The sequence below is a fragment of the Watersipora subatra genome, chromosome 8 (genome assembly GCF_963576615.1).
Source record: "Watersipora subatra chromosome 8, tzWatSuba1.1, whole genome shotgun sequence".
Classification (NCBI taxonomy): Eukaryota; Metazoa; Bryozoa; class Gymnolaemata; order Cheilostomatida; family Watersiporidae; genus Watersipora; species Watersipora subatra.
The window spans coordinates 9,408,214-9,434,815 of record NC_088715.1 but is presented as its reverse complement, the minus strand read 5'-3'; the positions used below and the strand labels follow the sequence as shown (position 1 = coordinate 9,434,815).

Genomic DNA, 26,602 nt, shown 5'->3' with positions numbered 1-26,602 from the left:
ACGAAAAGCCGCCGCGGATTGGAATCTCTTTATTTCGATGACGTAGCCATCAAATTTGGTTATGGTCCTGTCACGTATGTTCGCACGTGAATTGAAAGGCCAGTAAAAAGCTCAATATAAAACTTATCATAGCACTAGTTTATTACAAACACTTCGGGTTTTACCGAAGACCCCGTATCAAATATAGATGCTCGCTACTTTACAGTTTTGTTTCGGTTTGGTCTAATCGGCAAGTCGTAATATGATCATGGGACCCAATACTTCAAAAATAATTTTTGCAGCACTTTTCGATTATCACAAGTGACCAACAGGCTCGTCATGATTATCAGACAATGGTATGTACTCCTTCGAGTTAAGGTAAAAAATTTAATGAATTAGAATTAAGAATTTAATGTCTATTGTTCTTACACGCCTATTTTATCGTCATTGTATTGCTGTCACTTTTAGCAGTGATATCTTATAACTTACCGTAAAAAATTCAATGAATTTTTATGGTAAGTTATAAGATATCACTGCTAAAAGTGACAGCAATACAATGACGATAAAATAGGCGTGTAAGAACAATAGACATGGTTTTATTGAATACATGAAGTATATTTGGGAAAATATTTCGACAAATAAGGTTGCATGAAAGTGTAAACAGAAACCATCTCTCACGATTACATCACATTTGAGCCGTTTTGGAAAGAGAATCCAAACTACGGCGGTCTCGTGTGGCTGCGATTAACTGTTCGTTTTTGAGCTTTTAAGAGCTTGTAGTCACATTTCCATATATTTGGCACTTTCAACGCAACAGAGTAAGACAGGGTGAATCTTTTGATACTAAATAACTGTAATGTGAATTTTATTGCAAGTCAACCTTTTAGGCGCTACTTTAAGGATGTACGTCATCATGCTAGTGGTTTGCTGACAGAACTCGCAGCCTTATTTATCTAACTCTTTGCTACGAGAGAAGAAGACATGTCTCTCCAGATAATGATGTTATGTTTTATGATTGCTTACTAAAGCCTAGGTCCCATATCATATCATTTCTTGGAACCAGGCTTTAGCTTCCATGTAACATAAAGTAACTATTGATAAACTAGAGTTGTGTGTGCAGATATGAGTAGTTAAATTAGCAGAGTGATTTTTATTGATTACTAATAATATGTTAGGATGAGAAATTATATGGTTTATAGTATTCATACAGATTGTAGACTTGCTGTAAACCCTTATCTGTTATTAGATTATTACAACCGATTAGATGGTCTTGACTTTAACCCATTGAAGAAAATGTACGACACAGTTAGAGGCTTGACAGACTTGGTGTAATCATTTCAAATTCTGGACTCACATAAACTTTACTTTTTTCCTCCGACTGCTGCTCACATTAAAATGAAAGGTCACTTAAATGTAAACAGCGTTTCTTACTTTGTGATTTGCGTCCAACCAAAAGCTTTCGCAAATTCAATTGCAGTTTACCGCTAAGTTTTAGGCATAATGCAATATTTCGATTTATGTAGTAAGACTAATCTCAAACAAAGTGCGTTTTATTTCTAGAGTACAATGGCTGAAGCTGCAGCAGATGTCGAGTGTGAATTTTGCTGCCGTAAAAGTGATACCATTCTCAACCCCAAAGTGCTACCGTGTAGTCATATTCACTGTATGACCTGTTTGACCACCTACTATGAGAGCAAACACCTGCTGCTGTGTGGAAACAGTGGATGTGGGTGAGTCTTACTATTTGTTAGTCAAACTTAGATTATATGATAGTGCACATAGCTATGGTTGTGATGCATTAAAACTACATTGCATCACTGCAGCGCAATGTCAAGTGTTTTTGCAATCAATTACAATTTTATAATGTGGAGCTGACACTTACTGCTAATGGAACTGCATTATTACTGCAAATTTCTTTCTGCAATCTACTGCAGATTTACTTCCATGACACACATGAAAGTAAACCCATCAATTTATGTGCACTGCACATGCGCTTTTTTCAAAATCTGAGACTTGACATGTACTGCAGCTGTGCTTTAGTATGAGGTTAATACTGTAAATGAATTTGCCGGCCTTTACTTGGCAAAATGCGCTAGTACCACTAAGTCACACTATCATCAACCCCAAAATTGCTACCATACAGCAATATTCACTGTATGACCTGTTTGACCTCCTACTATGAGAGCAAGCACCTGCTGCTTTGTGGACGTAGTGGATGTGGGTGAGTCATGATTTATTTATATTATTTTTAAATTATATAGCACTAGGTGCAGATAACTCCCATACACTCATGGTGCGACATGACCAACTTTACTTGCTCTAAATTTACTAATCAGCTACTTGGGGAGCGTGTTAAGAGTACAATATTGAGCTATTCAACATCAGAAGACAGGCATAATGGTTTTATGATACACTATGAAACCATAGTTAGGTTGGTTAGGGTGCATGATATCAGATGACAACTGGATTAGAAAGGGTTATTTAACAGTGATCAATGTTATGTATGATGATGCATCAGCAAAAGCTGTCGACTGAAACCGCTCTGAATATGTTCATGCTTTGAGACAATAAAACGCTTGCTTTTATTGCAGTCTTTCAGTACATGCAAAACAGATTTTTTACTCATTCTGTAGATACCTAATGAGTAATTACTGGGAGATTTTTGCATTGCTTTATGAGCCAGATAAGATTTCACTCCGCGTTTGTGAGTACTCGAAAAGGAAAATGAAATGTTGATCATGGTCTTTCCACTAAATTTTTTTTCGGCATATTCTCATAAGTACATGATTACAAAGAACCATCTTATGAACCTGAAAGCCAACAAGTTATTCAGCAGTCGGCTTGCTTCTCGAGCTTTCATGGTTATGCTCCAAAATTTAAAAATGCTTTTCTAAGTTATGCATCAAAGTTTTACACTTGCAAATTAAGTCTTTCAAACTGTAGAAACAAACATGAATGTACGGGTGCTGATGCGCTACTTGTTGAATGAAAGAAACTTAGATAAACATCTTGAACTCCATGTTGTCTGTGTACGCAACACAAAAATTCTCACTACATCAGATCAAGACAACGTTGGAGCAGATGTGAAATTTTTTGTTTTAATACAGTCAGGTGTTTGAGATGGTACCAGACAATCTCCCATCATATGATTTGGGTACAGACAAGACACTCTGTGATGTTTGTCTAAAGAAGAGCTCACCAAGACAGAAAGCTATCAGCTATTGTACTTACTGCTGTAAGAAGTTCTGCCCTGCTCACTTGGAGGTATGTTAGTTTCACTTTTTATTCATAATTTAGCATTAATTTAGCATAATTTAGCCATGGTGAACTGTGCCAGTTTCTGTCGCACGACATGTTATCAATTCTTAGAATTATTTTGAAGCATTTTCTCATTATCTTCTTGTTACTTTAAACACTATTAATTATTTTGACAGTTAGTACCCTCAGTCTGGCCAAACTTTATTGGTAGTTATTTATTAATTTGATTTTAAACTTTCCAAGGTCATAGTTTTTGCTTACTTGCTGCTATCTTGCTGCCAGTTAGTGCTTGGCCAAAATAGTGGTTGGTTAGCTTCATTCAAACTTATTCCATTATCGACTATTGAGCTTATAATGCATAGTCTGGTGAGGCGGCCGGCTTGGCCCTGAGGTGGCGTTGCCAGGCTCCATATTCTAGGTGACATATTTCTTGTTGTAGCATATCTCTCCTGCTGGCTCCATTGCAGGTAATACGTGATATTAGCTTTGACAAAGGCTGCATCTGTTGAGAGGTTACTGCAAGTGAGCAGTATGTCAGCGGTCTCTGTTGTTAGTTTCTAAGTAGCTGACTCGTAAGTTGGCACCTCAAGATCTGTTTGCGGCGGTCAGTGGGCAGTGTAGGTTTGGCCAACTCTTCTGGCATTGATGCACTGCAGTGACTGTTGGTGGTGTCTCTTCTGTAGAACGCGCTTGTCTTTTTGGCTTGCCACTCTAGCTAACTCGGAGTCGGAAAACTGCACTTAGAAAAGGGGTACACGACTATATTATCAAGTCCAGTTTCTGTTCTTAAAGGTTGACTTTTCAAAAAAATTCACATTACAGTTATTTGGTATCAAAAGCTCACTATGTTTTAACCTGCTGTGTTGTAGGTACAAAATATGTGGAAATGTGGTTACAAGCAATTGAAAGCTCAAAAACAAACAGTTAATCGCAGCTGTCACGAAAACGCCATAGGTTGCAATTCTATGAAACAGAAGCATGACGTGCTTCTGTTTACATTTTCATTCAACCTCATTTGTCGAAATATTTAGTCAAATAAACTTCACGCATTTAATAGGACCATGTTTATTGTCATTTTTCGTCTATTTCATTATCTTTGTAATGCTGTCACTTTGAGCACTGATGTTTTCAAACCTAGTCTAAGAATTTGTTTGATTTTTTTAACATTTGCTCGAGGGAGTGCATATCATCATCGGATATACATGAGAAGCTGTTGGTCACTGGTGATGGTCGAAAAGTGCTGCATCAATTGTTCGTGACATTTGACGGAAATATGGGTCACATGATCAGATTTCGACTAGATGATTATACCAAGCAGAAACGAAACTGTAGATTAGCGAGCATCTATATTTGGTAAAGGTTTTCTGGTAGAACCCGAATTGTTTGTCATAAACTAGTGCTACGAGACGTTTTATATTGATCATTTTATTAGCATTTCATTGCAAATGATAAAATACAAATTTTCATACCAGTCATTTTGTGTCTGTTTAGAAGCTGCATCACTTTGTTTTCTGACACATGCTGCTATTTGTCAAATGACACAAAACAACGGCAGAGTGCTGGAAATGTGGTGGTGGCTTCAACACATTAATGGTTGCTTGTTTCACATCTTATTTATGTCATATTCATTTTTCTTGTCTTTCAGTGCGGCCATCACTCTATCCCAGGTCTTTTGGAAGATGTACTCTTCCATATGTATCATCCCCCTTAAAGGCTAGACATCTAACCTATCTATCTCAGTCTAATGTTGAGCATCTTGGTGGCTGGACTAGCAAGTAGGAGCTCTTAGCCTTTTTGGTAGCTTGTTTTTCCTTGGTGCAAACCTGGCTGATTTTGCAGATGTCCAATTTAGTTTCCTGTATAATTCTTCAGGCAAGAGCGAGTAGCCAGAAGAGATCGTTGCCAAATCCCGTAGAATTTGCGACAAGTGCGCCAGCCAGCTTCGCCTCATTCAACTAGTTTTAGTCTTTGTGTATTTCTAGGAGTGCTGACAATATTGAAGAGAGTGAGTCGGATCGATAATTCGTATCCAGCTCAAACTGTTCTTTTTCTTTAGCGCAACCGACAGCGGCTGGACAGCTCCAGCCGAGGGTTCAAATGCCAGCCAGGTGTGACTATAAAATAAACATACCCTGTTTCTTTTTAGCAGTACAAATGATATTCGTAGAGCCAGCTTGGTTCAAAAATTTCACACATCGGTCTCCATATTCTCTGGTAAAAGACTCTCTGTCTCGTCTGACTTAGTTGGCTTTCACACATGAAACCAGTCTACTCATGTGAGTCAAGGCAACTCTCTACCTTTCCTCCTATCCTGTCATTAGTAGTTCCAGCTGGCTCAACATACTCACAAGGAATCATTAATTAAGCTTACCTTGTTGCTGTGAATCCACATGTTAAAAGTTGGTAGTAAGCTGTATCATGAAGTATGTAGTGTGACACTGGTTCAGTAGTAGTATGTGTAAGGGAAATGAATAATAAAAAATAGCTTGTCCCGGTGCCCTTATGATGTCATCAACCTACCCCACAACACTGTCAAGGTTGATGGGGGTAGGGGTTCATCAACTCTTGCCTGGTGGATTAATTGTCCTGGATGGTCGACGATTGTGGTGCAACTGCTGGTGCCATCACCTGTGGACTTGTCAACTTGGCTAGTTGCCGTAGTACTTCAAGGTCTGTTTCTTTTGGTGTCTCAGGAGGCATTGTTGTCGGACTTTCCCTCAGTGCCTTTGGCTTTGAGATTCGCTTCAAAGGGTCCTAGAGGTTTAGTCTTGTAAGTGAGAACTCCGCTTCTTCCTCTGACCAAAAACTTGTGCCCTTTTGTTTATCTGACTTTGGTGCATAGTTGGCCCCTCTTGCCTGTACTGTAGCTGAATCTCAGCTTAACTCATTTCGGCATGCATGATAAGGATTCAGCTGGCTGTTGCTCTGTATGAATGACTTGCACAATCGCTGTACCAGATGTGTGGTTGGGCGTGGCCATCACTACTTTGTTTGGCCCAAACAATTTTGTTTGCTTCATTATTTGCTTCGCCTCTGGTACAACTCTACCACTAAGCATCTCTCAAACTGTGCTTCACGGCATATGTGTGTTCTGCGTTGGCAAACCGATGTGGCAAAACTCTGTTTTCACAAGTCCTCGGGTAATAGCAGTGCAGTGGTTTTGGCAGAGGTCGGTCCATCCTGGCACCTGATCATTTGGTTTGTCAGCATGAGGGTCCACCTGCACCCTTATTGATTGTTGGATGGAGCACCTATCAAGTTCACTGGCACATGCTCGGTTTTTTGCTTCTCTCAAGTTCATAGTATTGGAGCTATTCTTACATGACCAGGTCTTTCCTTGGGCGTCTGCCATCCATTAGCTTAAAAAACTCGATGTGTGAATGGCTCCTTTTTTGTGCAGTCAACAAGGAGAGAGACGGCTCTTCCTAAATAGGTGCTGGTGCCTGTACAAGGTATGTTACTTAGTCTTGACTACAGCCCGCATCTCCCTGTTAGTGGCACAGCAATTCCTATCTGCAAGTGCAGAGCTTTACTGAAGTAAGTGATTGCATATTGGACAAAACTGCCCTTCCTCCACATCCGCTGGCACTTGTATACAGTATGTCTGACTAGCTTGAATTAAGATATCCTAGAGTGTGTGCAAAGAAGATACTATCTTTTAAACTTTCAATGGTTGCCTGCTTTTGATCTTTTCACTTTCACGCCTCTTGTTTGCCTGTCAGGTTGTTCAGGGGCCATGCCAAGGTAGCTCAACTCAGAATGCACTGACAATTGTATTCTACTGTACCCAGGAAGCTATGCAGCTCTGAGAGCCCTTAATCCTTTCACTGCCATAAACACATTTGTGCGTAGTCTATGGTCGACTGCCGTAGACACATTGTTGCGACTTTTCCGTAATAGCGCACTAACCTACTTTTATTATTCAATGACAACATACCCAACAATCTCTAGGACTTTTATGGTATTGTCAGTGTTGTTTGATAATCTTGCTATAAAAATAGCCTAAAATTCTGAAGCAATTTTAATGTTTTGTTTGGAAATTTCACACTTGAAAACAAAATTTCCTTCTTTCTGACGTTCGAACTATTTAGTGTTATTATGGCTTTCGTAAGTACCTCCCGAGTTAGTAATCAGAGAGGTAGTTATGTTGATGACTTCATAGCTAATTCAGATTTTAGTGATTACACAGATAATTAAAGTAGCAGCACTGACTCTGATTGTGGTGAAAATAATACATGTAGTTTTGTAGAAGTAAGGAAAATTGTAGAGGATCCTTTTAGCTTTGTAGCGATCCTAGTTTCACATAGCTTTAGGGATGCACCAAGATACATTGAATTTATTAGCATAACACTATTTGTTAAAATTTTGGCAATCTAAAATATGTAACAAAAATGGTCTAAATAAAGGTTGAAGTTGAAAAAAAACATTGTGTACATATCACGAAGCAAAATCGGCAATATTTAGTAAAATGGCTGGCAGTATCCGATAGGTAAATTTTGTACATGAATAGCCGTGAAATGGTTATAAGTTGACTTGCAACAAAATTCAAATTACCGTGATTTGATATGAAAAGATTTGCCATGTCTTACTCTGTTGTGTTGTAGACCTGTGCAAAATATGTGGAAAGGTGATTATAAGCACTTAAAAGCTCAAAAACGAACAGAAAATCGCAGCCACACGATACCGGCGTAGTTTGGATTCCCTTTCCAAAACAGCTCAAATGTGATATAGTTGTGAGAGATGATTTCTGTTTACACTTTCTTGCAACCTTATTCGTCGAAATATTTTTACAAATATACTTCACACATTCAATAAAACTATGTCTATTGCTCTTTCGCGTCTGTTTTCTCGTCATTGTAATGCTGTCACTTTTAGCACTGATATCTTATAACTTACCATAAAAAATCGTTAAACTTAACTTTAGCTCGGACTACATATATTTGTCTGATAATCATGACGAGCCTGTTGGTCACATGTGATAATCAAAAAGTGCTGCAAAAATTATTTGCGAAGTATTGAGTCACATGATCAGATTACGACTTGATGATTGAATAATGCCGAAACAAAACTGTAAAGTAGAGAGCATCTATATTTGATACGTGGTCTTCGGTAAAACCCGAAGTGTTTGTCATAAACTAGTACTACGATAAGTTTTATGTTGAGCTTTTTATTGATCTTTGAATTCACATGAGAACATACCTGACAAGATGATAACCAAATTTCGTGGTTACGTCATCGAAATAAAGCGATTCCAATCTACAGCGGCTTTTCGTTTTTGAGCTTTTAAGAGCTTGTAATCACATTTCCACATATTTGGCAATTACAACACAACAGAGTAAGACATGGTGAATCTTTTGATACCAAATAACTGTAATGTGAATTTTGTTGCAAGTCAACCTTTAAAGATGAGCCATTTACCATCTGGTTGGGGCTTCTCAAGATTGATAGCAATCTATTCTTTTTTCACCTTATAGCCCACCTTGTAGCTTTGAGACTACCGGAATTTGTCGTTAGCTGATTGAGCTTGCGTCCCGTTTCCCTCAGCCATTTGAACATTTCTTCCAGTCTGTGCTGGTGGATGTCAAAGCCTGTTGCATTGATGATGGCTTTCTTAATTAGAGCAGCAGCGCCCTCTAGTGAGTGTCAAACGTTATCTGCACCATGGCTGTGTCAACATTTCTTTCGAAGCTGCTATCTGACTCCAACATCCCACTGAATCTGCTGCCGGACGGTAGCTGTAAGCAGCTTATCCTGTCCCCTATTCATCTGGTCTACTTGTTATTAGAGCTAGAGGCTAGTTAGATTGGGTCAGAAGGTCTGGTCTACCAGAACTAGCTTCCGCGAGTGCTCAAGCAGGAACTAGCTTCCGCGAGTGCTCTTCCGCATGGGTGAGCTTTAAAAGTTTTTGCTTCTTTCAAGGCAGGCATCATATAGACAGCTGGTCCAGCTTCTCATATCCCATATCGGTTTGGTTTATTTCTAATCACTGTGTTTGAAGTAGTCAAATGTGTGCTCAGCTTGTATTCCTTATTTTTGGCGTCTGGTAGATGGAGTCAATTTCCCTAAGAGCCATATCATAGCTGCGAATAGTCACAATAAATTCTTCCCTTTCTAATCCGCTGCATGTTCTCAAGGTATTTTGAGAATGAGTCCATCATGAGTCTATTGGTTTAACCAGTTGACAAGAGCCCCTACTGCTGAGGTCGCGAGTGCTGGAGGCCTTTGTGTAATCAGTGATCACCACTTATGTTACGGCCTCTAGTTGTTTCCCAAGGTGGGGCACGTCTTAATTGTGTGATCATCTTCCTGATTCTCACGGCTTTAGCACAGATAGGTTTGTTCTACAGTTACGATTTTATAGCCGTAGTTTCCATACTGCAGCTGCTAATACATGTTTTTCTAATTGTAGCACTAAAGTGCAGGGTACAATATTGCTCGTTTACCACTGTTACCTGTCCAACGGACTCCCCTTCCTCAGTCGTGATAGGGTGAATCCTGTTTCTCCTCTGTCTTGATTTAGAGAATCTTTGTACCAGGACACGTAACGTTAGTCAAAGTGAGGGTTGATACTTTTAGTAAATGCTTTTGTGTGCACAAGTGGTTCAGCAAGCTGCAAAAGATTTATTTTGCCGCTTTGACTCAGGCCGGTCTGGTCGATTGTTGTAAGTCACTCAGACTAGCTGTTCCACCCAGACGGCATGATTTGGATGGTTGTCTCTGAGTTTTTTACAGACTAGGCAATTCTGCTTGAGCCTGCCTGAGAAACACGCTAAATTGTGCCATGAATGCATCAAAATGCATCAAGTTTTTTTGACTTGTTTGGCCAGGCCACAATTTTCTTCATCCTCCTTCATCGCCTCCCTCTGATGTAACAGCGTGGTATTTTCTGTCTACCGGTCAACTGAAGCTACTTCTTGGAAGCAACGTAAAAAGTGTTATACATCTTCAGTACATGCATACTAAGCACTTAAATTTGATGTGCCAAAACCAGGGGTCGTTGGTACCATCATCAACCTTTTTAATATCTTAGACTGACAGTCCTTGTTGATCTCCCTGCTTTGGACACACCGATGGCCATGCTGTGGTTATCCATTTGCAAGCCTATTCCATTGAGGTTTAGAAGCAGGTTACTACTTTATGGTTACTCAGCCGTAAAAGAAAACCATTACCAGTCTTGATGGTGTCTCGTTCCCTGTTACTCAGTCTCTTTGAGTTCTTTTTCGATTGCCACTTTAAAACAAGGGTTAGAGCTAGAATATGACGGATTTGACTGATGACACCAATGTGAAGAATCTGCAAAGGCCCTTTGTCTTTAACTTGGAACCAGCTGCATGTTTGAGTAAAATGATATTTGGTTAAATATATCTGTACTACAAATAACATAGCATAATTTTAAGCTTTAATTAAAACTCAATTGAGAAAGTGTACTGCTTCAAGTGCAGCTGATCAAAAGTTGTTAATAAAGTCTAGGATTCAGGCACATGCTTGTACATGTATATCAGTACATGCTTGTATTTTTGTAAAGAAGTTATGGCCAATCATTTCATTTAATGCTGCATTGATTTCTTATACCTGCAGTTGCAACTGGAGTAGGCTTTGGCCTAATGTTATTGTTGAAACTAAGATCACTTTCCTCGTTCAATACCTGAGATTTTATCTCAGCCATCTCATCCAATTATTCCAAATATTGAATATTTAGTTAATATAATGTTATAATAATTAGTTAATATAATTAATAAAGGGTGTTGATAAAGTGGTAGTTCTCATCTACATTTTCTATGGTGTTAGTTTTGCTAGATTAATGTACTAAGTCACCATTTGTATTAACATAATTAGCAGGTATTTAATTGGTTACTCAACTTCATAGGTATTACATCCTCATCACCTAACTAGAGCAAATATGTCTGCCAATAAAGTGATGCTAATATCAAAATATTTGCAAGCAATTGCTCGTAAAAACTTAAATGACAATTTAGGTAAGTATAACGGAAATTGTACGAAATATTGCCATATCAATGTTTTTTATTGTCAGTCCAAAGATGGGATTCATTAATAATTATACTAATATTGTTTTACATTGGGGTATGCTACAAAAGAGCCATAAACATAGTTAACATATACTAACATATAATTAAAAGTTTTAGCAAGTAATATAAAACTTATTCATATACAGCAAACTGACATATAAAAGTCACTCTTACAGTAGATGAATCGCGACCCTGATATAGGTGTTGATACTAAAACATCATTAACTAAATGTTGTTCAACTTATCTTAAGTATTGTTAAGTCTTAGGGTTGACAATCAGGATAAAAGTAGTTTGTAACATATATGACTATCATAGTCGTAAACACTATTTCTCTTGTCTACCTTGAACAAAATATTGAATATGACAACTTTAAGCATGGAATTACAGGCATTGCAAAAACTGATAAATCACAAATCATAGCTTTTTAGGAATGGTAAGAGAAAAATTTATAGAAAATATTTATTGGTATTTTCACCAATATAACATCTACACGTATATGAATGTGGTGTTTTAGATTTCCTTCTAATTTTTGCCAAACTTAGTTTTTATCAAGTAGTTGGTTCCATATACGAACATTGTCTACCAGTTCTGTGTCAGAGGTTAGTAAATTTGCTAACATCGTCAAATGATACAATTTGTTCCTACCGTCTGTTAGACTTTGGTAAACTAAAATCGTGCAGTTTAAGAATTAACAGTTGATCACTTTATCAATGCTTTAGACCCATGATGATGCACTCGGTGAACATCACAAGATAACAATACTTGAGTACTTGGCTCAACAACAAAAAGCTAAAGTCAGCAACTGCCCCAAGCATGAAGGCCAACAATATATTTTTGGATGTGAAGTCTGCAATGTGCTCAGCTGCTTGAAGTGCGTTCCAAACTTGCAAACCTGTGAAACTGGTATGTAAGCGTATTGTAGGGGCGTGTAGGTCTCTAAATTTTATTAGATTTGTTAAACGCAATATATTAGTTCTAGTATGATATCTATTCACTCAGGACATTAAGTGACTTGTTATGATATCATAAGATACCCTGTTGTCAGGGTAACATGGTTAAGTTATATCAATATATCTGATTTTGGCTCTAGCATGTGTGATTTTCATTTTGTCTGCAAATAATGTAAGCAATGCATAAATAATTATCTAGATGTGTTTACCATCTAACACAAGTTATTATTTATTTTGTATGATTGGTATCTCTGAGGTCATCTTCTGGATTTAGGTTCTACACATTCTTTGATTCCATTAGAGGACCTGGCATCAGCCCTTCTCACAGGCACGATATCTGCTGAGAGTTCTGCTAAAGACGATCAATATGAAGCGCTGTTTAAACGAATATCTAAGATAGTCTCTGAATATGACAGTCAGACTGAAGATATGTTAAATATGATTCAAAAGAAGAGAGACGAGCAGGTAGTAAATTAGCTCAGTCTTTGCTTGTGTTTAATTATTTTCTGGACCCTTTGACTTGCATTTTCAACTCATTATTGTTTGTTTCCTATGTTCTAATAATATGATCTTAAACTGAGATTTTCAGTGTTTATATCGAATCGTAGATTTGGCACTGACTTGATACATTACGTCATAAACAATCTCTTACGTAGCATCAAGCACAAACCTTATCTAATTTTTTAAGCTATGTGCTATTCAAGTAATTGGATGTACACATTATCGGATCGTCTGCCATAGCTGCTCAATTGGTCCAACAACGATGTCGGGGGTCAATTTTATTTATTGTATTAATCAAAACCTATCCACTAGCTAATTTATGCATGTGTGTATTAATTTAACTTGTTTGTGGGATTTGTCTCATCTACAGCTATAACATAAATAATAATGATATAGAAATTGGGAAAGGCCACTGTGCATATAGTTGGTATTACCTATATATTTTATATCATTTTTGAGGACCATTTATATTCATGTTTTGCATCAGATTTGACTACAACTGTAGATAAACTCACTGAAGGAACAGTATGATGAAATAGAGAAGAAGGTTCTCGAGAACAGGCAGAAGTCTAAAGTACAGCTTACTGATTTTCTGGAGGATGTGGTTCTTGACAAGTGGAGAAGTCTCAGAAACCATAGAGAAATGTTGGAGGCAAAAATCAAACATTATTCACTGGTAAGTAAACAGTTGAATATATATAGTGGAACTTCAGAGTAGGAAAGGACTTCTTATAAAAATTCTCCAACACCAATGTTGTAATTGAAAGGTCGAGACATCATACCAGTTTCTATGAGTATTACTATTTAGGAAATTGTGGTGGGGCTATATAATCACATGAGTGTAGGTTCAATTCAATTGTTTGATGTCATACTTTTAGTCGGTAGTAGTTTATCTCATGTTATTTCATAAACTATTGTATCAACCATAGTAGTTTATACATTGGTAATATTATATATATATTTATCATCGGCCACCTGAAATTCTTAAAGCCGCATTAGAGCCAACTGCTATGCAGAGACTTACACACGGTTGTGGTTGCTACTTGTACAAAAATATTTAGTAAATACACACTTTTAATTGGCTTCAGAGCACTATATTTTATCAGCATTGAACATTTTCCCGTTTTATAAAGTATCAGGAGAATTCAGTGAAGCTCTGTAGTTCTGTGCAATAAAAAGAAAAATGATATTTTCTGTGAATACACAATTTACCCTTAATTTGTAGGCTATTCTACTACAAACCTGAGCATCATATTTTCTGGTATTAACCACATTTCTAACTTATCATATTAGTTTATCTACATGATGTTCGTTTATGTCAAGGTTATAACAGTTTGTATATCAAGTTTAACATGTAGGATGAGATTGTGAGAGGGTTCAAAAAGCTGAAGGAACAAATGGACAAATTTATTGTGGAGGAGTTGCCTCGACTAGAAGTGGGAGAGCAACTTCAAATAGAGCAAACATGTATGTAAAAATAATGAAAATCAATGATAAATGCTATAGCCTATACCAATGATATACAACCCCCACAGGATAGGCGACGGGCATCATGTGGGCGGGGCCTAATGTTCGAGCTCAGTTGGGATGAACCGTAACACGGCACTTGAACAAACAAATGCGCTGAGTAAGGGCCCTGGTGAATTTACAAAAATTATGAGCAATAGTGGTTATTTTACTGATCTTTTGGTTTTATTTTGTTGCAAAACAAATATAGTTGTCTAAAATTGTCATCGTTATGATCACTCAGTTGCCACTCACAAGCATTCGTGATATTAATAGTCACAATAATAAAATTGCCTAAATTCGGTTTTATTTTTAGATTTCGAGTGTGAAAACTACACCACACAGCTATGACTGATGTCCCATCTTATTGGCCTGGTAAAACAATGTGACAAAAATAAAATACTTTGTCATTCTATATTAGGGGTGGCAAAATATTAATCAAAAAATAGGGAAGAAAGGTCATTGTTCAGGTGATTTTGGGTAAATTATATTCAATTTAAAGCACATACTGCAACCCCTACCAATTTTGAAATTAATCAATTTGGGTAGTTTGCAATGTTTTATTTTCCATAGATCCATTTTTTGGTTAGTCGTTACCCCTACATCGTCCGAAATTCAAGGTTTGCTATTGTGAACCGCGGGGTCTACTGAATGAATGAGCTAATGACACGATAACAGCGAGTCGTGTTTTCCAAAACCTAGTAAGACAACACGTATGCCCCGTGTAGACTGTGTTAGCACTGAAACCCAGGCTAGCACAATCTGAACAGAGCTCAATCATCAAACCCCGCCCAGATGATAGCCGTCACTACCCTGGTGGTTTATATCATTGGTCTATACTAAGGCTTTACCCATATCATTTATATTAACCCTTTCATTTCCATAGGCACATTTATGGGTAATCTATGGTCGACTACCGTAGACACATATTTGTAACTTTCCCAGCATTTGCGTAGTAACTTAATTATATTATCTGTTGACAACATAACCAACAATCTTTAGGACTTTTATGGTATTGACAGTGTTGCCCGACGATTTCTCTATAAAATTAGCTTAAAATCGCAAAACAATTTAAAAAATTTTGTAAGGAGTTTCCAACATAAAAAAAAAACATTTTTTCTTTATGTCGTTGGAACTATTTAGTATTATTATGACTTTTCTAAGTACCTCCCGAGTTAGAAAACAGAGAATTGCTGGTTGATGACATTACAACTGATTCAATTTTAGGTGATTACACAGATAATCAAAGTAGCAGTACTGACTCTGTTGGTGGTGAAAGTAATAGTTTTGTTAGAGTAAGGAACATTGTCAAGGATCGTTTTAGCTTCATGGCGATCGTAGCTTTGCATAGCTTTAGCAATGCACAAAATGCTTTTTTGCATAGCGCTATTTGTTAACATATTGAAAAAATAAAATAAATAACAAGTCTTTTAGATAGAGGTTGAAGTGGAAAAAAATTTCATACTCATCATGTAGAAAAATTGGCAGTTTTTGGTAAAATGGCTGGCAGTAGGCCGATAGCTAAAGTTGTACATGGATGACAGTGAAAAGTTTAAAGATGGATCTAGAGTAATGTAAGTGATATTTTCACTCCATATTTCAATAATTAACAAATCCTTTCAAATTATCCCATGTTTTAAGGCAAGTTAACAAAAATGATATGCGCAATAAAAAACAGAGTCATGCATTCTCTACTCTCAGGCTAGGACAATACATAAAGAGATATTGTTACAGTATCTTTGCATGCATTAATAGTAACACTTGTACAGTCTCTAAATACATGATCGGTTTTCTGGTAACAAACCGCAGAGACACTATTAAAGTTTCATTGTTGGTATAACTTGCATTTTTCTACTTCAAAACTCTTAGTACCTTAAAATTTCAGTCAGTTTGTAAAAGACAATGCATTGTTATTATGCTGATTATTTTCATATTGCACAATTTGATACATTAAACGTTCTCATGTCTCTCATGGTTGAGTTGAGCTAATGAGTAATTAAGTTCTATGTCTTAGCTTTTTTCTAGGCTGCTGCGCTGCTTGCAATCGAATGTTTTGTTACACATTGTAAGCATATCACTACAAATATGTATATATATATGTACATATATACATGTATATATGTGTATATATACATGTATATACTTGTAAATATAGTCTCAAAGTCTGTCATTCGGTATGTCTAGCTATTGTTGTTCAAAGCTAGGGATGAAAGATCCTCTTTGTGCTTAATTTAATATTGAAACCTCCTGTTCACCCGGTGATTACCTAACCATTTAGGCTCTAGGATATCTAGTATATTCATTAGGTGATATGAGTTGTTATCTCAGTTAAAATAGGCATAGGGCTCTGTGGTAGGCAATGTCACTAGAGCTTGCTCTCGCTGCTCATATTAGTAAACGTTATTCTACTATTAATGTTTCAGGTGAAAAGCGTGAGATTGAATTGAAGATTGTTTCGGCTGGTGATATAGTGGTTAACGGTAACCAACACCCTGTAGTTCCTCAATCAATACAACTTTCTTTATCTCGTCCTCCTCCAAAGTCTCTAACTCTACTCAAATCTATAGAATTACCATCAGCTCCTGTATCAGTATGCCAGCACGAAGGAGTTACATATGTAGGATTGCTCAATGGTACAGTCAGTAGAATTGATACCAACTACAAGCTGCATAACTCATTCATCTCTACTTCTGGTCGTGTTGAGTCCATCAGCATCCATGCGAACAAACTATACATATTGGCTCGTAGTAAGCCTCGCACAATAGGGGCCCATGATATGTCAGGACGAGTGATCACAACCTGGCAGCACCCTTACCATGGCAGTTGCTGTAGCATGCTGACTGTAGCAGCAAGTAATGTGGTAGTTGCTGATCCTCCTAACAAGAGACTAACTATTTATTCTCTTACTGGTGAGACTCTGCGTAATGTCAGCTGCCCTCTTATGAGTAATAATCAGGTCTCGGTATGCACTGGACAAGGCGATAATGTCATCATAGCTGACTATGAGACAAAAAAAGTCTTCAGATTTAACATCACCACTGGGAATGTCATGTGGACTTTCACCCATCCTAATCCTCCACAAGGTCTGGTATGCTATGAAGACTACATAGTAGTAGCTGCGCACAACAGCAATATCATCTGCGCCCTGAGCTATGCCACTGGTAAGTTGTATGTATGAGGTGCTGGTTACTAACATTTATCGAGGGCGTCATTTTAGCTTTTGATGCACTTTATCATTTAGTAAAAGTTTTCGTTAGAAATTGTTTTAATATTTAGAAAATATTTTTTAAATCCTAACATCAATATTTTTAATCAATCGCCACTTCATTTATGATTTCTAAAATTAAATTAGAATATGTTACCAGTAAAGTTGAGTAAAAGGTTGTGGAGATCTCCTTTTGTTGTTTTTCAATGTTAAAGACATTGACAGTAATTTCTTGTTTATAAATAGTTCAGAAGCAATCCAATATGTTAGATCTTAGATGTATAATTTCCTATATATAATTTAATATGAGTAAAAATCTCACTAACCTATTAAGACAATACAAAGTGGTTATTAAGTTGTTCTGTCAAGGTCAGTTTTTGTAATGATGAGTATACGAATGGTTTGTATGCAAATTAAAGTCTTATTAAATAGTTTATCAAACAGAGCAGGCCAGGGCTCAGCTACCAGTTTTTGGCTTGTTTCTTGAAGGATACAGTCGATCATTGGCTTATACTTTAAAGCACATCAATTATATCAGTGCTGTTTTAGCTTGTTCAGATTTTTCAACATCTTGGCTTTCAAATGAGCCATTGTTTGACATGGTGAGACAGACATTGGTTGGTGTTTGAAGGATTTAACCAGAGCTCTACCGCAGAAATGTTCAATGGTACAGGCTCGGAAATTATGACATAACAATTTTCATATTCGGTGTTGGGTGCTATTACCGCTTATTTTTATCAACTATGATAACTACGCTAATTACGACAACTACGATAACTACGCTAGTGGCAAGAAAAGGTAGCGCAACTCAAGAGAAATAACGAAAATGACAAAGGAATCAGTGTCATTAGCTCTACATGTACAGATTATTTCTGTGATAAATAGCTCAGATTCCAAGCACCATACTATGTTTTCCTGAGGATATTTGGCACTAGCCCTTTCTTTTCATTGTAATGTTGAGGGGCATGACTGTGGCTAATTAATTTCAAGCATTTCGTGGTCTCGCGAGAGTGCAGTTTACATATAATCCTAGGGCCACGCTGCTTCAGGTCACAATTTAATTGATGTGATTTTACTACGTTTATCAACGACAGTATATTTATTGAAGCATTATCATGTTTAGAAACCAATGTGGAAAGCGATACAATTTTTTCAGATGATACTACTACAGCCAAGGATAAAAAAAGCAAACTCTTAACAGTCACCAGAAATCTATCAACCCAGAACACGTGTTTGTATTGGTTGGGTGATAGCACGATCCCTGGGCATTGTTGATTACCTAGAATCCTAGTTTATTGTTAGCACTCCACGGGTTTAAGAGCACCGATTGTTGCAGAACATCACAGCCTTGTTGGCAGCAAAAAAGATCGATGACCTAAGGCTAAATGCTAATTATAACATCACATTGTGGGAACCGCCACCAAGTGTTTTTTTATTGTAGGACCTACTTTTGACACCCGTTTTTTTATAGTTCCATTATCCTTCGTGTATTGAATAAAGGCTCATTCGAAAGTCAATACTCTGAAGTACTGAAATATATGATAAAGGTACTGATATAATTGATGTGCTTTAAGGCTCGTTCACACTATTGCTCAAATTGACGATTAGCATTGGGCTGCCTTAACGTCATCACCAACGATAAGGTCTACACACTACTGCAATCAACTGCAGGTGATTCCTACCTACAACCAATAGCAATTATGAAAAAGCCTTCCTTATATCTCGAGTCATTTTGTTATATTTACGCAGATCTTCACGGCATCACCAAATCAGGATGTTTTGGGAACAGGCTCAACTTTAACTCACAGCAATGATGTTGTACTATGATCAGCATCAGCTTAATAAACGAGCTAAAAAAAGACGTTTTTGGCGAAATTTCGTTGATAAATCATAGGAAAACAAAAAATGAAAGGGTTGTACTACAATTTATTTCCTGAATTGAGAAGAGGTGCCAACCAAGCCTACTGCCAGCATCAGTATTTTTGCATGACAAGAAACATGTTTGATTAGAATTTTAGCAAGATCAGGCATAGGTGAGTTTAAAACCTTCTTGGCAATGAATCGCCTAAATTATGCGATATTGTTTGTAGAAGTGAGTAGTATATAAAATATATGTGTAAAATTGTGTTACAGAATAGAAAAGCAGTATATTCATCTGAGAGAATATATTCCTGCTGATATGAGACTGCCAATGACTTTGCACTACTTGGCAGAAGGCTGCCTATTTAACTCAATTTAATATCGTTAGAGAATCTAACCGTAAACCAACCAAAGGCATGATTATCCATGAGACTTGCAATGCCCTGTAGGATTTCCTAATGCAGCTATACCTGAAGCCTCCTCAAACACTTGATGATTGGAAATTAATAGCCAAAGGATGAGTAGGTGACAAAAATTAATATTAAACATAATATTATTAAGTTTAGTATTAATTAAACTTAATACAACCTAATGTATTATTATTGTTATAGGCAGGTTAACATTGTATTTCAGCTCTAAAATTATGCTCAAGTGAATTACACAAATATAAAAACAAATCATAGGCAACTTTTATGAACTTAATGTTCTACATTTCAGTTCGGCAAAAAATATTGTATCACATCCATGGTCATGAACATATCGTAAAAACAAAACTCAAAAGTTAACTGTAAATGAATTTGGTAATTAGACAGGAATGCTATATATCTACATTTGAGTCTGCACTGATTTGGGATGTACAGTAGTAGCTGCTGCTCCTTGATGTTGCAAGTTGAATGTTTTAGACGATTTTTTAAGACTTTTGAGTAGGTCAGCTTTCAACTCTGTTTCAAAGCAGCAGGTAGAAAAGTTTATTTTGGTGGCTATCCGAGCATTCACTGTTTCAGAACATAGGTCAGCCCTAGCCTCGGTATGTATTTTTAGGCATAGAAAAAACGTGCCCAGTTGCTGTGTTACTGTGAGGTATGCAGAGGATGGCCCTTATTAAAGTCTTTAGTAAGGGGTAACGCTCTAATGTCATAGCATCCCAAACTTTGCAGGTGTTGATCTCGATGCTGGAGTATCATCTAACTGCAGGTTGACCCATTATTGGTGAATACGGTCTAGATCAGTGGGCTGCGTAAATATGTCAAGTCCTTTTGCTAGCCATCTTATGTCATCGGGCTTGAAGGACATCGTTTGGTTAACACCACTAGCGTGAATCTTTAGGACTTCGCTGGCCAAATGAACTAATTCCAACATTTTAGATATGGCAGCCATTTGGACATCTCTGACTGAGCTAAAAGTAAACAGTAAAATATACAGTAATAATTTATTTATGGCCATTTGACTGTGAAAAGTATGGCAAGATGTTTCTTTAATTGGACTTTTAAGGTTGAGACTTATTGCTAGCAATCAGAATAACAGCAAAATGAGAAAACCAATTTTTGAGCACTAGACCGAGTGACTGCCAATAAGCCATACTTCACATTTTGTCTAACTTATTAACCAGAAGAGTTGTTTGATTTGGACTTAACTAGCCTCATCTTTCAAGGCTACTAGCTGGGTTCGACACTCTGTGCCAACAAATAGTTCTAAATCAGAATGTTTTTCTGTGGGTCTGCATATGGAACCTTTGTAATGGCCGCTTGTTTCTTTATCTCAGGATCACTGATGAGAAATTCTGATCTACGCGGTTCCGTGATGTTGACGATTAACTGTTCGTTTTTGAGCTATTAAGAGCTTGTAATCACATTTCCACATATTTTGCACCTACAACACAGCAGAGTAAGACATGTAAGACATATTTTGATACCAAATACCTGTAATGTGAATTTTGTTGCAAGTCAACATTTAAGACAAAATGGTTCATATAATATATATAATTATATATATATATATATAATTGCTGTTGTTCTACAGAAAGTGTTAGAGGCCACTCAACAGCTGCTGTACCTACCTATGGTACCTGTTATTCCTAAAATAATAAAGCCGAATTAAAAGGCCTAAAGTCATAAAACAAAAATCTAGTCAGCAAGGATACTTGGTCTAAAATTCACCAAAGAGCTTGGTCTACAGTAGAAAACAAATTGCCTGCTGTGGACATATGACATATTGGCATGCCAATAAATTTGGTTATAACTTTACCATCATTAAGCACTCGTGCAGGTATGGCAAGTTGTTTATCTACATGGCAATCTGTTGTCTCATCTATCAAAAGGCCAAAATAGGATGATTGGTTGATTTCTGCAGCTTGTGCTGTGCAGTAGTGTTGGGCCGGTATTGGGTTATCTGCTCTTACCGATACCGAGGGATTCTCGGTATCCGAAAAAACCAATCATTTTTGGAGACAGCTAGTTATCCGCGGCCGGTTTGATATGTTAGGTATTTATCTGTAAAAGTCTATCGGTAAATGATTATATGGATATCCGGATACGCTTCGTTGACGAACATGCTAATCTCAGCACGCATTGGCGAACAAATTCAACGAAAATTTCCACGCTTACAGTATCTACTATTATATTACGTTACATTGATAATGCCACCAGCCTCGAAGGTTTGGGAGTTCTCTACAGATGGGAGAATGTATAAAGATTTTAACGGGACTGGACTCTAATTGGACTGCGTATAATTATGTGATTACATTACCTGATTACAATATGTGATAGTAAGATTTCTGTAAACTGTTTCAGTATATTTAACAAAGAGAGCCCCTTGCCATTATCTATCTGTTCTCTATTATACATAACGTTTGTATCAATAACTATATTTTTTAATAGAATAAACAATAAAAAACATTTATCATGAAACTTATATTTCCATCTTATTCTTTGGCTAAGCAATGAGTCTCCTTGCCGTAACAATATACTGCTGACTAAAGAATGTTTTTTGCACAGGCTACTTTTTGCACAACGATAAAAGTTGTTCGAGACAGTTATGGTCAAAGTTTAAACCATTAAACTTTAAACCATTTAAAGACACATACACTGATAACCACATACCGAACAATAGTACCGACAATACCGAACTTTCTTAGTTGGCAAAGGATACCGAGGATGGTAAATACAGAGGATACCGATACCGAGAAAACCGATAAAAAAGTGCAAGGATATCCGATCCGGCACTAAATTAGATACCGGCCCAACACTACTGTGCAGTATGGTCCATAACCCTCTGGATTAACAGAGCATGTGAATTCAAGTAGTACTTGGGCCGATGTATCAAACAGACCAATTATACAAAACACATGCATAAAAATAGAGCTAAACAAAACTTTATCAATAATTTAAATTAAATTTAAAGTTTTGATAGCTGTCTCAATAAAGATGCGTGCGGCTGTAGCAAAAATGCTAACCAACCAACATCTTATCATAGCCATTGTCTGTGTTCACATGCATCTATATTTTTTGGTGATCTCACTGTCAGGAAACATTTCGGAGACCAGCTTGGTGAAGTGGTCTGCAGCAGAAAATGACATATTGTGCTTTGCTATGATTAGCGTAAAAAAGGATTCTGCTTTTGTTACCTGAAACAGACATTGTCAGTGTTAAATTGACAAAGCTTTAACATTTGTGTGATCTGATACATGCATAAATGTGAAAGTAAATCATCTTCTTTCTTTTGTACTTTAAAGTATACTAGTCTAGGTTTAACAAATATAATGCTATCTTTTAGAAGGTTCAAAGCTGGAAAAGAATATAGGCCAGCGCTGCATTACCTTGCATTCATTACTAATTTGTTTAGTGGTCCTGTTAGCTTATTCTCAAGACTTACATAATCAATTTCTTCATTTCTTATTTGACAAAATTCTGGTAGTTTGTCGGTTTTCGTGAGAGCTTCCTTGTGCTAGCTGTGCTTGACAGATTTTATGTGTTGTAAGACATTGTTTGGTCCGCCATACTCAATGCTAAATTTGATTTTGCACCAGGTACAATGACAGGACAATACATCCAAACTAACCTTAGTGCTTGATGCAATGAAGGACCATTATTTGGTCCAATCTGGTTTAATTTTGATGCGTACTTGGCTTTTTTGGACATAACTGAATAGTAAATCGTATCTAAAGACTTCAAATGGCCATAGGAAACGCCCACCCAAAGAGCTATACATATAAATATTTGCTTGGGCCTAGCTGGCATGTAAGCTTAAAAAAACAAATGTTCCGAAATGTTCGAGGGTCTAGTTCAAAGGCCATAAAGTTACCGAATGATAATTCTGTGCACAAAGCCATAAGAAAGTGTCTTTGGCGATACAGCGATTTTTTTCGTGATTATTAGATTACGCGCATAGTGTTAATGTTATAGAAACTAATAAATAAATGGCTTGGTATTTTATCCTAGAGCACAAAGCGTAAATGTGGGAGTTTACATGGAGATTTTATTTTTGAGTAAAGGTAATCTCAATTCTGGGAGAGTGCGCAAAGTCCGGGAGAGTTGACAGCTCTGGCGTAAATGATGGAACATCACAAATATCCCATCATTTACACATGTTGCGCTTCATAGCTTCTGAACTACTAATTTGAAAGCAGTAAATTGTATATTATCTGAAAGCCAAGAAAATGTTGCATCAAGTAATTCAAAGAATTTTATAATGGGAGCGCATGTGTAGTTGGCATAATACAACTCTAAATGTCCCATCATTATTTATGAACACGCCCAAATGCAAGTTTATATAAAAGATAAGATAAAGATATGAAATAATCTAGTTAGAGTTGAGCTTATCTAAATATGAAGCTGGAGGTGCTTCATCATATCCTTCGTAATATCCTTCATCATCTCCTTCATTTGCTATAACATCAAGGATTTTTAATCATGTCCTGAGAGCTCTGGATCTTGGCATTTTTCTGAGGTATCCTGCAACCTCCGTTCTAAAGTGATAACGAATATCCTTTTATTTTTTTCCCTGGCAGTATTTTCGGGAACTCTCTTATAAATGGCGTCGAATTGCATTCTGTAAAATTGGACAGTGATGCGCATGTGTGTTTGGATACAAGGATGCCATAAATTATGCATACTTCACAACTTTTAGTGTTTAACATATGCTTACTGGAACGAATCTTCTGCATTTTCTGCAGTCTCCCTTTTTTTGGTCGGTGGCAAGTCACGCACTGTTGGTGTTTGTGCAGATGAACATGAAGGTGTAGATAAATCAGCAGGAGGGCTGCTTAAGGCTGAGGTGGAAGGGCATTTAATGCTCTATGCTAAAGCTGCTTCAGAGCAGGTGGTCTTTATTGGATGCGAGATCGTAACATAGTAATTGCTCTGTAGCCTAAGAACAAGTGGAAAAACAATTGATCCACAAACAATTACTACAATTTTATTAACCGAAACTTATAAAATATTTTACAATTTACTGACATACAATTTTGTCTTGTTGTTATTCCATAGCCAACGAAGATGCTCCCAAAGCGGCCGTGTTATTATCGGTGCTTGCCAACTAACACTCTTCTTTCCTTTTCCTTCACATATGATGCTAGTGCATCTCGGATATCCTTCCAACGTTTTTGGATACCGATACTTGCCAAGTATTAAAAACATGAATAATATTAAGTAGCGAGGTATCAGAATTAATCATACAAAGCTACTTTTTATGCTTCCTGCAACAGCCCTAACTCAGGATTGAACTAAAGTCATGGAGGCACAGGTATTATTTGATAAAGCTAATGATTAATTCGTCGCGTACATACTTATTCACCATGCTTGCCAAACGACATTGACATTGATCTTCACAACTGTTGAAATTAGATCTGATGCCATATACTAACAGCCCTTCAATATGTATATAGCTGTGATCATCGATGTCAAAGCTCAACATATTGAAAGTCCATCACATCGTCGCTAGCAGTGATTGCGTTGACCACACATGGCAAAATGACGTCATTGCAGATCTTTGCTCATCGCTAGCCGTCGATTTGAGTGATAGTGTGAATGGGCCTTTAATATAAAATTTAACATATCTGTGGCAATGATAATTGACAGCTGACAATAAAAACTCATTCTATTTATCAGCATTTCATTGGTTTTATGCTTATTTTTCATTTAGTTTTTATATACATTAAAAGGTAAAAGGTCATGTACAAGGTGTGCCAAGGGTAGTAGCTACAATAAATGACAAAGCCATGCCCTGATGGATTTTCAAATGGTATCAATCTAGTTATGATTGTTCTGTCCTTGCACTATAGCCAAATGTTCATTGATTTTCTCACAAGTAGAACTTGCAATTTATCTTATTATAGCAAAATGTGTGCTAGTTTGTCTGTTATCACCCATAATATTATAAACAAGATTGACATACGCTTTATATCAAAAGTGTTGTCAGATGCTCGGTGTAATATTTATCTATTAATACAGCTAGATAACAAGTGTAGATGTAATGATTGTACAGTAATAACAATTAAGATATTCATATACTTTTATTACAGGTGAGAAAGTATCAGAGATGAGAGACGATGGTGTTTATACCAATAGTCTATTTGGCTATTGCCTCTTTGACAAACCTATCTTTAGCTTGAGTGTTACTGGTAACAACTTTGTGGTACCTGACTGGGTGACTAAAAATGTGCTCTTCTATAAACTGAGTGAGAAATAAGGACCACATTCTGATTAATCATCATATAACGATATTCATGATCAGGTTTCATCAAGACTGACTACTCTACAGTGAAGTTATACTAACAGTATCATTATTATTATCATCATAGTTTATCTTCTATCAACTTTCTTAGCTAAAGGGCTAACTGTATGATCTTAAACTGCTTATTTAGATGTATTGCTGTCAGAAGTTTAATTTTACCTTCTGCTCTGTTGCCACCTCCCTTTTTGTTAAAGCGGCAGAACATGCCGATTGTTTGGTTTCGTGTCATTGTATTTGTTTTCGAAAACGAGCGATTTGTGTTCCAACCATTATATACACATTTTTACATGAAGTTTATATACTTTTATGATCATCAAATTATACATTAACAATGAAGCTGATAAATATATTCTATTATAAGGATGTGTTTGAATAAGATTCTTGCAAAGTGATTGTCTCCCCTTTTTATATATATTATGTTTCATGTTACCAGATAATATTTGATATATAATATAATTTAAATACATGAAAATTATTATAGACATAGAAATTGACATGGGAATAGGCAATGGTGTTAGCCAGGACCTTGAACATAGGCATGTAAAAGAACATGGCATTTAAGGGCAAGGGCATAGACATGTTCATG

At 36.8% G+C, this 26,602-nt stretch overlaps 1 protein-coding gene across 1 annotated transcript; it reads left to right on the top strand.

Annotated features, from left to right (window-relative positions):
- Positions 1-1,545: 1,545 nt before the first annotated feature.
- Positions 1,546-25,971, top strand: LOC137401830 (uncharacterized). Its single transcript, XM_068088302.1, has 8 exons — positions 1,546-1,709; positions 3,087-3,243; positions 11,985-12,168; positions 12,490-12,680; positions 13,222-13,392; positions 14,075-14,183; positions 16,646-17,383; positions 25,805-25,971. The coding sequence occupies exons 1-8, from the start codon at positions 1,546-1,548 to the stop codon at positions 25,969-25,971; spliced, it is 1,881 nt and encodes a 626-aa protein (XP_067944403.1).
- The last annotated feature ends 631 nt before the right edge of the window (positions 25,972-26,602 follow it).

Excerpts from the sequence above, each read along its gene's own strand:
- LOC137401830 (XM_068088302.1), top strand. The coding sequence starts at position 1,546 with ATGGCTGAAGCTGCAGCAGATGTCGAGTGTGAATTTTGCTGCCGTAAA. Across the intron at positions 13,393-14,074 it reads AAATCAAACATTATTCACTG|GATGAGATTGTGAGAGGGTT; the intron begins GTAAGTAAACAG and ends TTTAACATGTAG. Across the intron at positions 14,184-16,645 it reads ACTTCAAATAGAGCAAACAT|GTGAAAAGCGTGAGATTGAA; the intron begins GTATGTAAAAAT and ends TTAATGTTTCAG.